This window comes from Etheostoma spectabile, chromosome 10, assembly GCF_008692095.1.
Source record: "Etheostoma spectabile isolate EspeVRDwgs_2016 chromosome 10, UIUC_Espe_1.0, whole genome shotgun sequence".
Classification (NCBI taxonomy): Eukaryota; Metazoa; Chordata; class Actinopteri; order Perciformes; family Percidae; genus Etheostoma; species Etheostoma spectabile.
Genome location: NC_045742.1, coordinates 4,594,098 through 4,607,541, shown reverse-complemented (window position 1 = coordinate 4,607,541; position 13,444 = coordinate 4,594,098). Strand labels below are relative to the sequence as shown.

The 13,444-nt window shown below is 39.6% G+C and overlaps 1 protein-coding gene across 3 annotated transcripts in view; it reads right to left on the bottom strand.

Moving 5' to 3' along the window:
* Nucleotides 1-13,444, bottom strand: part of htr4 (5-hydroxytryptamine receptor 4) — a 184,897-nt gene that overhangs the window by 79,328 nt on the left and 92,125 nt on the right. For all 3 annotated transcript variants that reach the window (XM_032527604.1, XM_032527602.1, XM_032527603.1), the window contains exon 4: nt 7,043-7,243. In XM_032527604.1, coding sequence (XP_032383495.1) covers nt 7,043-7,243 — 201 coding nt within the window. The remainder of the gene's footprint in view (nt 1-7,042; nt 7,244-13,444) is intronic.

Below are 13,444 nucleotides of genomic sequence, written 5' to 3'. Positions count from 1 at the left end.
AATAAATAAATTATTAATTATTTTGACTAATAGTTAAGATCAGAGGAACGTACAGATGAGTTTAGTCAGAAATGAAAGTGATCAACTGTATTTGCAAAGAATGTTGTAAGGAATTCAATCCATTTTTTGTGGTAAATTGGTTAAAAATGAACCCATATTTCAGATAGACATTTTTAAAGGGATCAAATTTGACTCAAAGACAACAGGAGGGTTAAACTTATCTGTTTAGTAAAGTTCTAAAAAGAGTTGTTAGTCAGCACCCCCAATTCCAATGTCGGAGGGAAGGGAAATTTCAGATGCTGTTTAACAAAGGCACAAGTTCTTTCCCTGTCCCTGGATAAACCACATCCAAAGACTTTCATAAAGATCCCAGTTTTTCAAGTTTTCCATCACAAACCCATCCCCCAGAGGGCCAGATCATAACCCATTGCTCAATTCCTAACGTCAGAAAGTGGGTGAAGCGTTGAAGGGTGAGCGTGATGCTTCATGCTTCAACAACTTAAATAACATTTCTTCCAAAGCCACCCAAGGCAGTGCCTTCCTTAAAGACAATCAGAGACACAGAAATGTGATGTAAAGAAAAACAGAGCTTTGTTCACATCCAGACCTGATGTATGTTTGTTCTTGCAAATATTTGTCCTTCTGCTTTCTGTTGGTGTTCATGTGTTACAGATTCTCTTCAGAGCGTAAAACATACAATGCCAGAAGCAATAGAAGCTGAGGCTTTAAATTCAATTCTACTTTGAAAGTTCTACCTGCACCATATATATATTATATATATATAATATATATATATATTATATATATATATATATATATATATATATATTATATATATATATATATGTTTATCTGCTGTAGCACCTTTTACAGACAAGGTCACAAAGAGCTTCACATGAAAAAAAATTGTATAAATACAGTAGGATCCAACAGAAAATAAGCAAGGAATAATGAATTGAAACACCAATAAAAATCATTTGAAAGATTAAAACCTAAAACTCAAAGTTACAAACATAAGTCAAAAGCAAATTTAAACAAGTGAGTTTTCAGCTGCTTTTTAAAAGCTTTAACAGAGACGGCAGAAGTCAAGACAATGGAAGGGCGTTCCACAGGTTTGGAGCCATCGCTTTAAGCGAAAGGTCATGTGCGTGGGACCACCAGTACTCCCTGGTTAGAGCTGAGGGACCTGTTAATACTGTATGGATGGAGCAGGTCCGAGATATAAACCTGACGAAGCCGGGCATGACAGGCATAAACCTTAAACGTCCTATTCAGCTTCCATCTCAACTATTACTTTGGCTTAGAATGACTGACGGAACTGTTTTACGGCTACATCCTGCTTAGATAAAAGATTTTCAGACATCAGCACAGACAGCTGATCAGTCGGACATTGAAGTTGTTGACAGGGATTTGTTGCCTTGCTCAAAGGTATCTTGAGGGCAGTAATTAAAGCAGGGAGAGAAGTCTTTGTTCAATGTCTCCGCCCTGCCTTAACCAATAGATCAAGCATTGGAGGCATCTCTAAGGTTGGGGAAAAGAGTTTATTTTGCACTTCCTGCCAAAATATTTGTTGTCTATTAAGCATCCTTTACCTCAGAGCCAGTAACAGCAGACTCTGAAATTTATAACACTTTGAGGAACCATAAGAAAGAAAGTTCTCAAAGAATCTTTTCATGTCGGTGGTTTTGGGGAAATGCCTACATTAGTAGAGCCCTGGAAGGATCCTTGAGGAACACCATTATACAGGTTTCATGAGTACTGAGGGAAGGCTACACACTTGATCACGTTCAAACATACACTTTTTTCTGGAAAGGAAACTTTCTTTATTCCTCTTCTCTCTTGCTTTGCACTTTTCAATCTTTCTCCTGTTGCAATTAAATTTCCAGCAACCAGTCTAGAATATTTTTTTTTCTCTTTACCCTTTTGTACCCCAGCTGCTCATGACTAAGACAGTTCTTAATACCTTGGTACAGTAAAGCTGCTCAAAGAGTTCACAGCAGAGGGCTGGTGCAGTGTAACTCTGAGTCGCCTGCTTCTGCTGACCTCTGCAGCTACTGTAATGTTTCCGCTTGAGACTTTCTATTTGGAACGGGAGTCTAACTCTGCCGTGTTCATTGCATGGACTGTCAGTAAATAAAGAATGTGTCTTGATTAAACTAAAGTATACTGCTGAGTACTCCAACAACCTGTACTCTTTCAAGAATTTTCTTTAAAAAAAAAAGTAAGACTGCTTCTGACACAAAAACCTTTACACCTTTTTAGATGGATGTCACTTGTTCCAAAAGTAAGGCCTGTTCCCCTCCCTGAAAGGTTGAGTTGCTCTCTCCCAAGGAACTTAATCCCTGTTGTTCCCAGGGAGCAACTCAGTGGCTCTAATTAGTGTGTTTTGCCCTGACTTTGGCCTCTGGGGAAGAACTGCCTCTCAGGCCTCTTTCGTTAATAATGATGATAATAACAATTATAATAATAATAAGCCCTAAGCCCTTAGTCCCTATGGACTGAGCTACTGCCCCAGAGGTTCTGCCTTAACAGGCTCAGGTTTTAGCTCCTTTCCAAACAAATAATGGATACTTTTTGCTGACTGTTTCAAATGCAGCACAGTACGACATGTCTGGATTTATTCATTCCTACATGCACCAATTGCTTCATTTCTATTCCATTCATTTCCGTGCGGTGTGAAAGTCAATTAGAAGTCTCTTGGATTTTACTGGAGTTGCAGAGTTGAAATTATGCAAGGGCAAAATTCCCCATCGGGGACATGGTTGGACACGTCCCCTGTCACTTTTAACACCGTTCTCATGTCCTGCTGCCGTATTCCAGATAAGAGAAGCTTTGAGTTGATAGAAGTGATAATATGCCCATCTCGGTCACCTTTAACTGCTACTGTAGGCTGTCGGCAGCCAACTGAGCAGGAGCGAGGGTTGTGTGTGCTTTGAGTGTGTGCTAAGGTGAGCTAGAGGTTGGTCTACCCATTCTAGTTGGTGAAACTTGTTTGAAAGAGAGAAAGAAATGAAAATATGTAGGGTAATATGTAGCTCAATGGAAAGCATGAAAGCAGTATGACTGTACAAGACTGTCCTTCCCAGAAAAGATAAGTATAAGTCAATTTTTCAAACAGTAATTACAACTTATTCCTACATTTATAATTGAGGCGCCCTCTAGTAGCTGTGGTACTTATGACGTGAGTAAAGCAGGAAGTAAGGTGATGATGTATAAGAACGCCAAATTTCCACGTAAGGAGACGGGTTGGGGGATGGGTCAAACAAACACAGGACTTTCCCCATGTAAACGACAAGTTTTATTTTATCACTAGCTAAGTTTCCATCCACTTGTCGATTGAATTTTCTGAAGTTCTGTAAAAAAAAACTCACGCGAATAAAGCTGGTGAAAGTGTGATTCCATCCAACGGCTTTAAAGCAAATAAAACCTGCAAATGCGTAATGCTGTTTTGCGATCAAATTGGCATATTGAATTGATTTTGGACATTTTAAGGTGTTTCCATTCATTTTCGCCCTGAATAGCACAACATTCAAGCAAACATTCGCGAACAAAGTTTTTCTAGACAAGTGGATCACAATGTCTAGCAACAAATGATCAATATCGGACAAGTTGTAGTGCTTATGTACTAGCTGATAGCAACATATCAAGCTATAATAAGAAAACAACGATGCTCTCAACACATTGCTATGATGATGCAGATGCAACTTAATTTTCCCTCCGGCACGGCTGTTTGTCTCGCTGTTTGAGCGCCTTCCATTTACTCCAGAGGACGTCCCACAGTGTGTCCTAGCCTTTGTCGGCCATTTCCTTCGCAAGTTCTTGATAATTTAAATTCAGAAAGTCTCTCGTCTCTTTGTTCGTCCACTTCCACCTGTCTTTGTTGACACCTGCCCTGTGTGCAGACAGAGCGGAAATACTCGGCGGAATTGAACTAAAACTTCTTCTTCTTTGTTTTGTGGTGGGTTGCAACCATGACATGACCAAAAACGTAAGCGCAATTCATTATTTATTCGGCAAATAAGGCTTCCATCAGCGTTTATGGCATAAGCCGCATATCGAGCAAGAGAAAATCAGATGAGACCGTATTTCCTTTGAGTTGATATTCATGAAATTGAATAGAATTTTACTGTTTCCATAAGGCATTTTTCATTCAATATCACTTATTTTGGATAAAAACATGTGGATGGAAACATAGCTATTAACGAAATAAACAGAACAAATGGAGCTATGTCTCTTACACGTCACATGCAGTGACTTGTAAGTGAAGTAACGTCTGATTTTAAACCAAACGCCAATCTTTTCTAAACTTAAAGTAGTTTTTGTGCCTAAAACTAACCGAACGGCAACCTTTTCACATGGCAAACATCAAGTTTAAAACCATGACCGTTGCGTAGTTGAGATATAAGGTTGTTATTTTCTGCCAACGCTAGGGGCGCTGATTTATGAAACACTCCTGTGTCAGAAGGTAAGAAATAAAGAACCTATATCATCGCATTGATTTGGAGGACTTGTTGGAATTTAGCAAATGCTCCCTGGTTAAATTAGGTTGAGCACAAAAAACATGTATCCATTATTCTGTTGTTTGAGTGTTAATGGAATAGCATTTATCTCACCCTGGCAGATGAAGTCCTAAACAAAAGAAGTTATGGTTCCAAGTTATGGTAGTGAAAAAAGGATTACCAACAAATACAGTGTTAAATCTGCCATGTCTTGTTTTAATCCGTAGTGCTATTGTTTCTGTTGTTCTGCAGAATGTTGGCATTCGTATGTCTGTTGGGTATTTGAAAAAAAAACACACATAAAACACACTCAGACCCAGACACACCCAGATACAAACATGCAACTCTCTAAAATATGACATGAAGACACATGCCAGCCCAGCGATGACACACACACACACACACACACAGACACACATGCACACACTGAGCGGGACTGTTAATCTGGGCTTTCCTTTCATATGGGACTCCAGACTCTCTGTTGTATCTTGCTGTATCTAACTGAATGACAGTTTGATTAATTCTTGGTCTCATTTTTACATGTGGACAGATTTCATGCTCTCTGTCTGTCCGTCGCTTTTAATACAACCACAAACATGAGATTCTCAAATGGTCTGAGCATCTATATTTATACAGCTTAACGGTTTATAAGCTACTCACTGACCAGATGATGCAGATGCTGGTCTACTTAACTCCACCTGTTCTTACGTTTATGCCAAGTTTATTATAGCTTAAGAGCACTGTTTCATCCATCATCACATTACCAGTCCACCATTTTAATGAGAACCTAGCACATATGCTCTCAGGTCTACGAAAATATATTCATGACGAATAATTAATATCACTAATATTTAGTGGAGGGTGAAGATAAGGTCTTCGGTGGATGTGATATGATTCATCGGGGGACAGGGGGAACTTGGGGGGGTAATGAAGGGTGATTGCCTCTCAAAGAATTTATAACAGAAGTTATGAAAACAAATCTATAATATAATGCAAAAACTTCCGCACGCTAAACTAATAATAGCACACGGAACATCACCTTTTTATTTTTTTAAGATTGCTGTTCCAGGATGCTGAGGCAGCTCGATGTGTAGAGCACAAACACCCTCAGCCAGATAATTAAACAAAGAAACCATTTCCTCCTTTAAAATTGCTGAGCTTTGCATCTTTGGCTTGTGCAATTTGTAAAATTCTCTCGCTGTGCCAGTATCCCCCAATGTTACCCATCATTTGTTTTACCTTAAACGGTCCAAAGATTTCATTCAGTGTAGAAATCCCCAAAGGCCAAATACATACAGTACCAGTCAAACGTTTGGACACGCTTCTCTTGTGACTGTTACTGCATTTTAAGAACTCTGACGTTCAGAAAATTCGAAAAATTTCACCATCACTCACTTTTGTAGTGCTCTCTCTTTTTGTGCTCTCCTGCAGTTTGAATCGTCTGTTAACTTTATGTCTGCTGCTGTGCTGAAATTTGTAAGGTGCTGTAAATGCTCGAGTGTTTTTTGTGTTTTGTTTTTCCTCTGTGTTGAAATGAGTTCCATCATTCTGGCTGAGAGGCAATTGAAAGAATTTATCCCGCACAGCCCTTGCTCTCAGCCTGTTCGTCCTCTCCCTCGAGTTAGTATCTACGCATCAAAGTAAGAGGCAGGAGAGTCACTGATTTAATGTTTCAGCCCTGGGACGACTTTATGTGGTGGACAGAGAGGTGAGGGTGCTACTTGCTACAGTATGTTTTCTACTAATAAATCTTTTTTAGGAGTTTGCCTGCTTATTTAACCCTTGTGTTGAACTCGGGTCAAATTTGACTCATTTTGAAAAAAAAAAATCTTTATCAGAAAAGTGTCTTTCAACCATATTTTCAGAAAAATAATGCAGATTGTTCCACACAACGCTCTACACAAGTAAATTAAATGACCAGCCCACTGCGTTCTTTAAATTTGGATGTTTTATTTAAATTTATAGCATTCAAAAAACCTTTTTTTTATGAAAGACCATTGAACAAAGTGACTAAAATGTCTAAAAAAGCTTCAAAAACGTGGAGGAAAAACCCACAAAAACATCAAAAGGCGCAGGAAAAAAATGACAAAAACACCAGGGGGAAAGCAACAAAGGTTTTGAAAAAGATGACCAAAACGTTGAAAAAAGGGTTTAAATTTTGACCCAGAAAAACAAAAGGTTGCACGGTCGACGGGAAGACAACACAAGGGTTAAGGAAATGTCTTTTGCTTTTTTGATTTTATTAAGGGCTGAGTGATTAATTGCATTTGCAATAAAATCCTGACATGTTAAAATGGGATTTTCTTATCACAAAGCCTGCGATTAGACTCTGGTCACAGGACACACCAGAGTAAAGAATGCAGAGAAAGAATCAACTTGCCAAGTTGCTGCGTAGCGTCAAGTATTATTGTGCAAAACCTGCCCTGCTAACATTGCTACCTCACCAACACTACTAACACTAACCTGTCATCACCACTTAACCCTTGTGTTATCTTTCCTGCCAAATTAAACCAACAAATACAAACCAGACCAGAAAGTCTCACCTGTCCAGGGCGATGCAGCACAGGTGCAGTATGGACGCGGTGGTCAGCAGGACGTCCAGCGACGTCCGGACCAGGCAGAAGGTCTCGCCGTAGATCCAGTGCTGGTGCACCAGCTCGATGGCCCCAAACGGCATTACCAGCACCGACACCAGCAGGTCGGCAAACGCCAGAGACACGATGAAGTAGTTGGTCTTAATTTTCCTGATGGAGGGGAATGAATGAGAGGAGAGTTTAGATCAATAACCCTGCTTGTGACCAACAAATCAATAGCAAATGATCATTATTCAAAATGCATTTTTAAATCATTAAAAGGAAGACGTGTGGAGTAGATGAAACGTATCGTTGTTTTCTTTGACAGATTCATTGGAAACAAGACATGAGATTTGAATACATAAAAGGTTCTAAACTTCCATTTTAAATTGGCATCGCTGTTGCTGTTGAGTCACACATGTAACTGAAATGGAGAGGGAGAGAGATTGGCAGTTGTTGTTGAGCAGTAACAAAAGTGTTTATTTTTTGTGGGGCGTGACGATAGAGAGCTCTGTGAAAAGCAATTATAGAAAAACAACACAAGAGCTCCCAAGAGGTCCTCGTAATCACGAAAACAAAATATAATAAGCAGCAATTGATTTAATGTGGGCCTTAAAGTAATGCAAAGGAAAGCCAAATGGACATGTTTCAATTAAAACATGAAAACAAACGATGGGTTGGTTTATCTTGGTACGTTTTTGTCATTTAGGAAATCCAGAAATAAATATTAATTGAATCCCATTTCTTAAACAAATAACAGTTTTTTGGTATGTTCTTCACAATCAATTTACATTCAATTTGTGTTTTTCATGAAAATTAAAACAGACAACAGCTAAAGTCACCAACAAGTTACTCACTAACAGGCAACTTACTCAGAACACTGGTTGTCAAACTTTTTATACCACGTACCACTAAAGACGTATTAGGCTCTCCAAGTACCGCCATTAAGGTCCATGTTAAAGGTTCCATGACATGGTGCTATTTGGATGCTTTTATATAGACCTTAGTGGTCCCCTAATACTGTATCTGAAGTCTCTTTTATATAGACCTTAGTGGTCCCCTAATACTGTATCTGAAGTCTCTTTTATAAAGACCTAAGTGGTCCCCTAATACCGCATCTGAAGTCTCTTTTATGTAGACCTTAGTGGTCCCCTAATACCACATCTGAAGTCTCTTTTATGTAGACCTTAGTGGTCCCCTAATACTGTATCTGAAGTCTCCTTTATATAGACCTTAGTGGTCCCCTAATACCACATCTGAAGTCTCTTTTATGTAGACCTTAGTGGTCCCCTAATACCATATCTGAAGTCTCTTTTATATAGACCTTAGTGGTCCCCTAATACTGTATCTGAAGTCTCTTTTATATAGACCTTAGTGGTCCCTAATACCATATCTGAAGTCTCTTTTATATAGACCTTAGTGGTCCCTTAATACTGTATCTGAAGTCTCTTTTCCAAAGTTCAGCCTTGGTGCAAAATAACAGCCACTAAAGCCAGTCCCACAATGAGCTTTCCTTAGGATGTGCCATGTCTGTGTCTGTAGCTATTCAGGGAGAGAGAGGAGGGGCATACTTTTCACCCCTTATGAGGTCATAAGGGGCAAGATTCCAGATTGGCCCATCTGAGCTTTCATTTCTCAAAGGCAGAGCAGGATACCCGGGGCGCGGTTTACACCTATCACCATTTCTAGCCACTGGGGGACCATAGGCAGGCTGGCGGAATGCATAGTAATGTTAAAAAAAACTAAAAAAAGTGAAATTTTCATGTCATGGGACCTTTAAAATAGTGTATCATAGGGCTACCCTATTTATCTGCGGACAGTTTACACAAGAGGCAGGTTTATTCCTGAAAACATTTATTGTTGAGCCACAGCCACGCTGAACTTCCTCCGTCCTGCTCCAACTGAATCCAAGGTTTGAGGTAACTCAGGTCATTTATCCTTACTGTTCTGCATCGGTTGATGCCAGCAGGTGCTAGCACCTTAGGACTGCTTAGGAAGCGACTAGCAACTGGGCTGCTCAAAATATTCTCCTCCTCATTTACACTTCTCTTCCTAATAGTTCCTGTTTGGAGCCACGATTGCAGTGTTTTTGAACAATTCTACCATTTTACCTCTGTTTACTATCTTGCCATTACAGCTCGTAACTTATTATAGATGTATAGTACACGCTCTCTGTTCATGAACATAACTATGTAGCTGATATCCAAACAAAAAAAACAATACACTTAAACAAACACCATTGTATTACCAAAAAGTAATTCCTAATTAATTCCAAATTTGTGACCAAAGTTCCAACCTCAGAAAACAGAAAAAAACAGTGAAATGTGGTTGAAGGCTCCAAAAAAGCTAGTGGTTGGTAGTCTAGGAACCAGACAAATTTCATTTGCGCTGGCAGATACGTCTGGCCCCCCCAACAGACAATTTTCCAGAAGACCAGATCATGGTTGGACCTATCACAACCGTTTATCTGATGTGGGTTTAATACGACGCCTGTAGTTAGCGAACATAAATGGCATACTGTGTCCAGTGACACCCACCAGGCTGAGGAAACTCAGATCAAACTTAGAAACTAGGCGGTGCTGATCAAATATGAATGACAATTACGTTACTGTTGCCTGTTTCCCACCTCAAATGTTAAGTGAGTGGTTTGCTTTTACACGCTATGTTATTTTTTATCCTGAAGCTGTTTTTTATAGTCTGAGCTTTGTCACTTAGTTCCAATAATGGGAAACCTTAATGCTGCAGCATACAATGCCATTTTAGACAATGGTGGTCTTGATGAGCAGAAGACAACGCGCGCCACTTTCTTCCTTCACCTTTGTGCACGGAATTAATTCCCCTGAAGACAATAAGGTTCTTCCACCTTTGTGGCAGAAGTGTTTGTTTATCCCTTTCCTCTTTCAACATGATAATGCCCCATGTACAAAGACAGCACCATGAAGAGATGGAACCTGACTTGCCTGCAGAGATCCCTGAAGTAAACCCATACAACACTTTTTTTGTAATAAATTATTTGATTTAAAAAGCCAAACAAAAGTGCAAAATATTGGTCCAGATGACAACATTGAGAAAAGAACACTACACACAACGAAGAAGGCACAGTGCACCTTTTCCACAATCCTTCCTTGCGATCAAATGTTCAACCCCATCCCACTCTTAAAGCACTGAGACGCCGACTGTGAGCCAGACCTCATCACCCAATGTCAATGTTGGACCTCAGTAATGCTGTGTTTGGATGGGAGCAGATATCTGCAGTCAGGTTGGAAAGTCTCAATTAAAGCAGTGCATTTTCAAAATGAACTTTACAATATTAGCAATCAAAGGCTAACAGAAGCATGAAAGAAAGGGAAAAGTTCAGGTTGTAGGTTTGTCTTTCAAAACTAAGAGAAAAAAGGAAAATCTTACATTGGTTCCATTACTCACAAAACAGGAGAACAGGACAAGAAACAACATAGATAGGGAAAAGAAAACATCCATCTTCCCATTCCCATGGACTGGGAGGAGAAAGAGGAGTGATGCAGAGTTGTGCAGGTGAGAAAGGTGAGAAAAGGCATCAAACGCTCCATTCTTCTCAAACACCCGAACTTGAAATGAGGTGAAACCACAGAGACAGCAAGAGATTACGGTAGATTCACTGCAAATAGGTCGAACATTAGGATCATCAAAGAGCCTTGAGCACTAAGTCCACCTTGATTGCGGTACCTAACAGCCTGCCGAGTCTTGATCCCTTTATATGTGATAAAATTTGGTTTTCTTTATCTTAGCAATATGGCTGTCACAGGCAGGCACCGGGCTGTTACTAAAACGTATTGCTGAGATAAAAAAAAGACAAACATTACAATAAAATGGACCCCAAGAAGTATTTTACTCTCATCAAATACATTGTTCTTTGGGACAAGGCGCTGGTTAATTGCCAATTCTGGGTAAGACTGTAATTAGCGGTGGTCCCTGGAACTATGAAAACACCGATTTGTATCATGTAACACTTAGTTGATAATTTGTGTCCTTTCAATATTTTTGTTTGTATTTTTCATATGGTAATTCATAACGTTTTGAAAGTATATGATATTGTGCATATGCTATATTGCTTCACTGGATGTCCACATGCGCTGTGTGTGTGAACGAGCTGCTCCTGTTTAAAGTGGTTATTTCAGGTGAAGTACGTCATTTGTACTCAGTGTGGGAAAGAGTGAACGGAGAAACAAAGTCGCAGTTGCAGTGTGAATGAGAATGATAAATTACCGGTGAAACAAGACAATGAAGGCAGTGAGTAACCACGACCCAAATCAGGCTGGTAAAAATTATATTCCATAAGATGTCTTTATTTAAAAGGGACAACACACATTCATCAGCAAGTGCACAGAGTCCAACACGTAAATGGGCCGGATTCAGCCGTGCAGGCTCATTTTCATCTGCAGTCCCTGGTCTGCATTCACTCACTCCCACAGCTACGCTTTATTTTACTGTCTATCAAACTGTAGGGTAGACTCTAAATCAGAACAATACCGCGCAGACAACAGTATTAACAACAATCATTTCTATATGTTCAGAATCAAGAGTTATTTTCATTGCAAAAAAATGAACACAATCTAAAAAGGTAAGGAAAAAAAAAGTACAAACAATACAATCATTAATTAAAAAGAAATATACACTCTAAAAGTACTAGAGTTATTGCACATGGTCCGTATGTGGAATGTGTGTGTGTGTGTGTGTGTGTGTGTCTTGTGCTAGTAAGTGTGTGTGTTCAGTGTGGTAATGGCTTGTGAAAAAAAAGCCGTTCTTGAGTCTATTTGTCAAGGTCAAAACGGGGGGGGGGTGGGCAGAATGGGAGCAGTCTTGATGAATGGACATCCTTCAGGAAGGGGAGGGGGCACGGATGGTCCTCTGTGCGGTGTTGCTCTGGAGTTTCTTCCGTTGTGCCACCGTGATGCAGTATGTCAAGATGCTCTCGGCGGTGGAGCGGCCGAAGGTCGCCAGCAGCTCCTTGTCGACGTTGTTCTTCCTTCAGGAAGTGCAGGCGTTGCCGTGCCTCCCTGGGGACAAATGTGGTGTTTGGCGTCCAGGAGAGGTCGGCAGAGATCATGGTGACATGAAGGTGTGGACCCTCACTAGGAAGGTGTTGACCCTCAGTGTGTTAACCCTGGGGGCCCTGAGGCCATTTTTACAGTTTAATTTCCGTCTGGATTTGTTTATAAAAAAAGCTTGTAAAACATCAACCCTGTTGTCTACAGTCAAGATATGAACATCATTTTTTTTAGGACAAACTGGGTTATTGGAATATTTGGGTTGCAGTGAGGTCACTTGCATGTTAAAAATGGTTGTAGGGCCTTAAAAATAAATAAATAAATAAATGAATCTTCCAGATATGTATTGATATCACAGACAGATAAGTAAAACCTAAGCCATTTTCCTTTCTAAAACACTTCTCATATGTCTTGGGAGTCACACTGTGAAGAAATAATCATTATAACTTATACAGTTGAGAAAATACATGCATTTCTTCCAAAAAAGTCAAGACGTTTTGCTCTCATGACATTTACTTATGCCAATAATAACATAATAATGTCATATTTATTGATATTACACCCACAGCAATGTTATACAAGCAAATATGTTTCTAAATAGTGCACCATTTGGCCTTCCATAGAGTATATAGGCATTTTTGTCCCCTCTGGCCTTCCATACAAGAGGGGTGCTTTTATCTCCCATATATGGGCATGTACTTCCTGAAAAATAGACAGGACAGACAGAGAGAGAGACGGAGGAGCGAGCCAGCGGCAGAAATGAGCCAAAACGCGATGAATTATGGACATAAAGTGGATCAATCTTGGATATAACAGTATGGATTTAAAGCCCAAAGAGGCTGAAGTTCCAGGCTGGATAGAAAATCCCCTGTAGAGGCTAGAAAGACAGGGAAAAGACCGCTGTAAACGCGAAATCGTCAGGATTTAAACGAAACCAAAAGTGAGTAAATTGCTTGTATGGTTCAAAAGTTATTAAACTATGAATCAGAGGTACTTTTTTTACTCGTGGGCGAGTGTCTCGGGCTCAGATTAACTTCCACAGTCAAATAGGGCAAGAAAAACACACTGAAGTGGCACAAGTAGTACACACACACACACACACAACATAAGTATACTTAGCCTGATCTAAACTTGGATTTTAGAGGCCATTACCAATATCAATATTTGAGACGTGGTAGAAAGCTGACATTCTTTTTTTTTAAATACGCACACAACATCAAACTTTTTTGACAACAGAAAACAATAATTAGTATGGTTATCAGGTTAACCTTTAAATTTCACTTCTTTCAATAAACATCAAAATTGTTTTTCCAATTATTTCTTACGTATTGTTTTGGTTTTTCAAAGA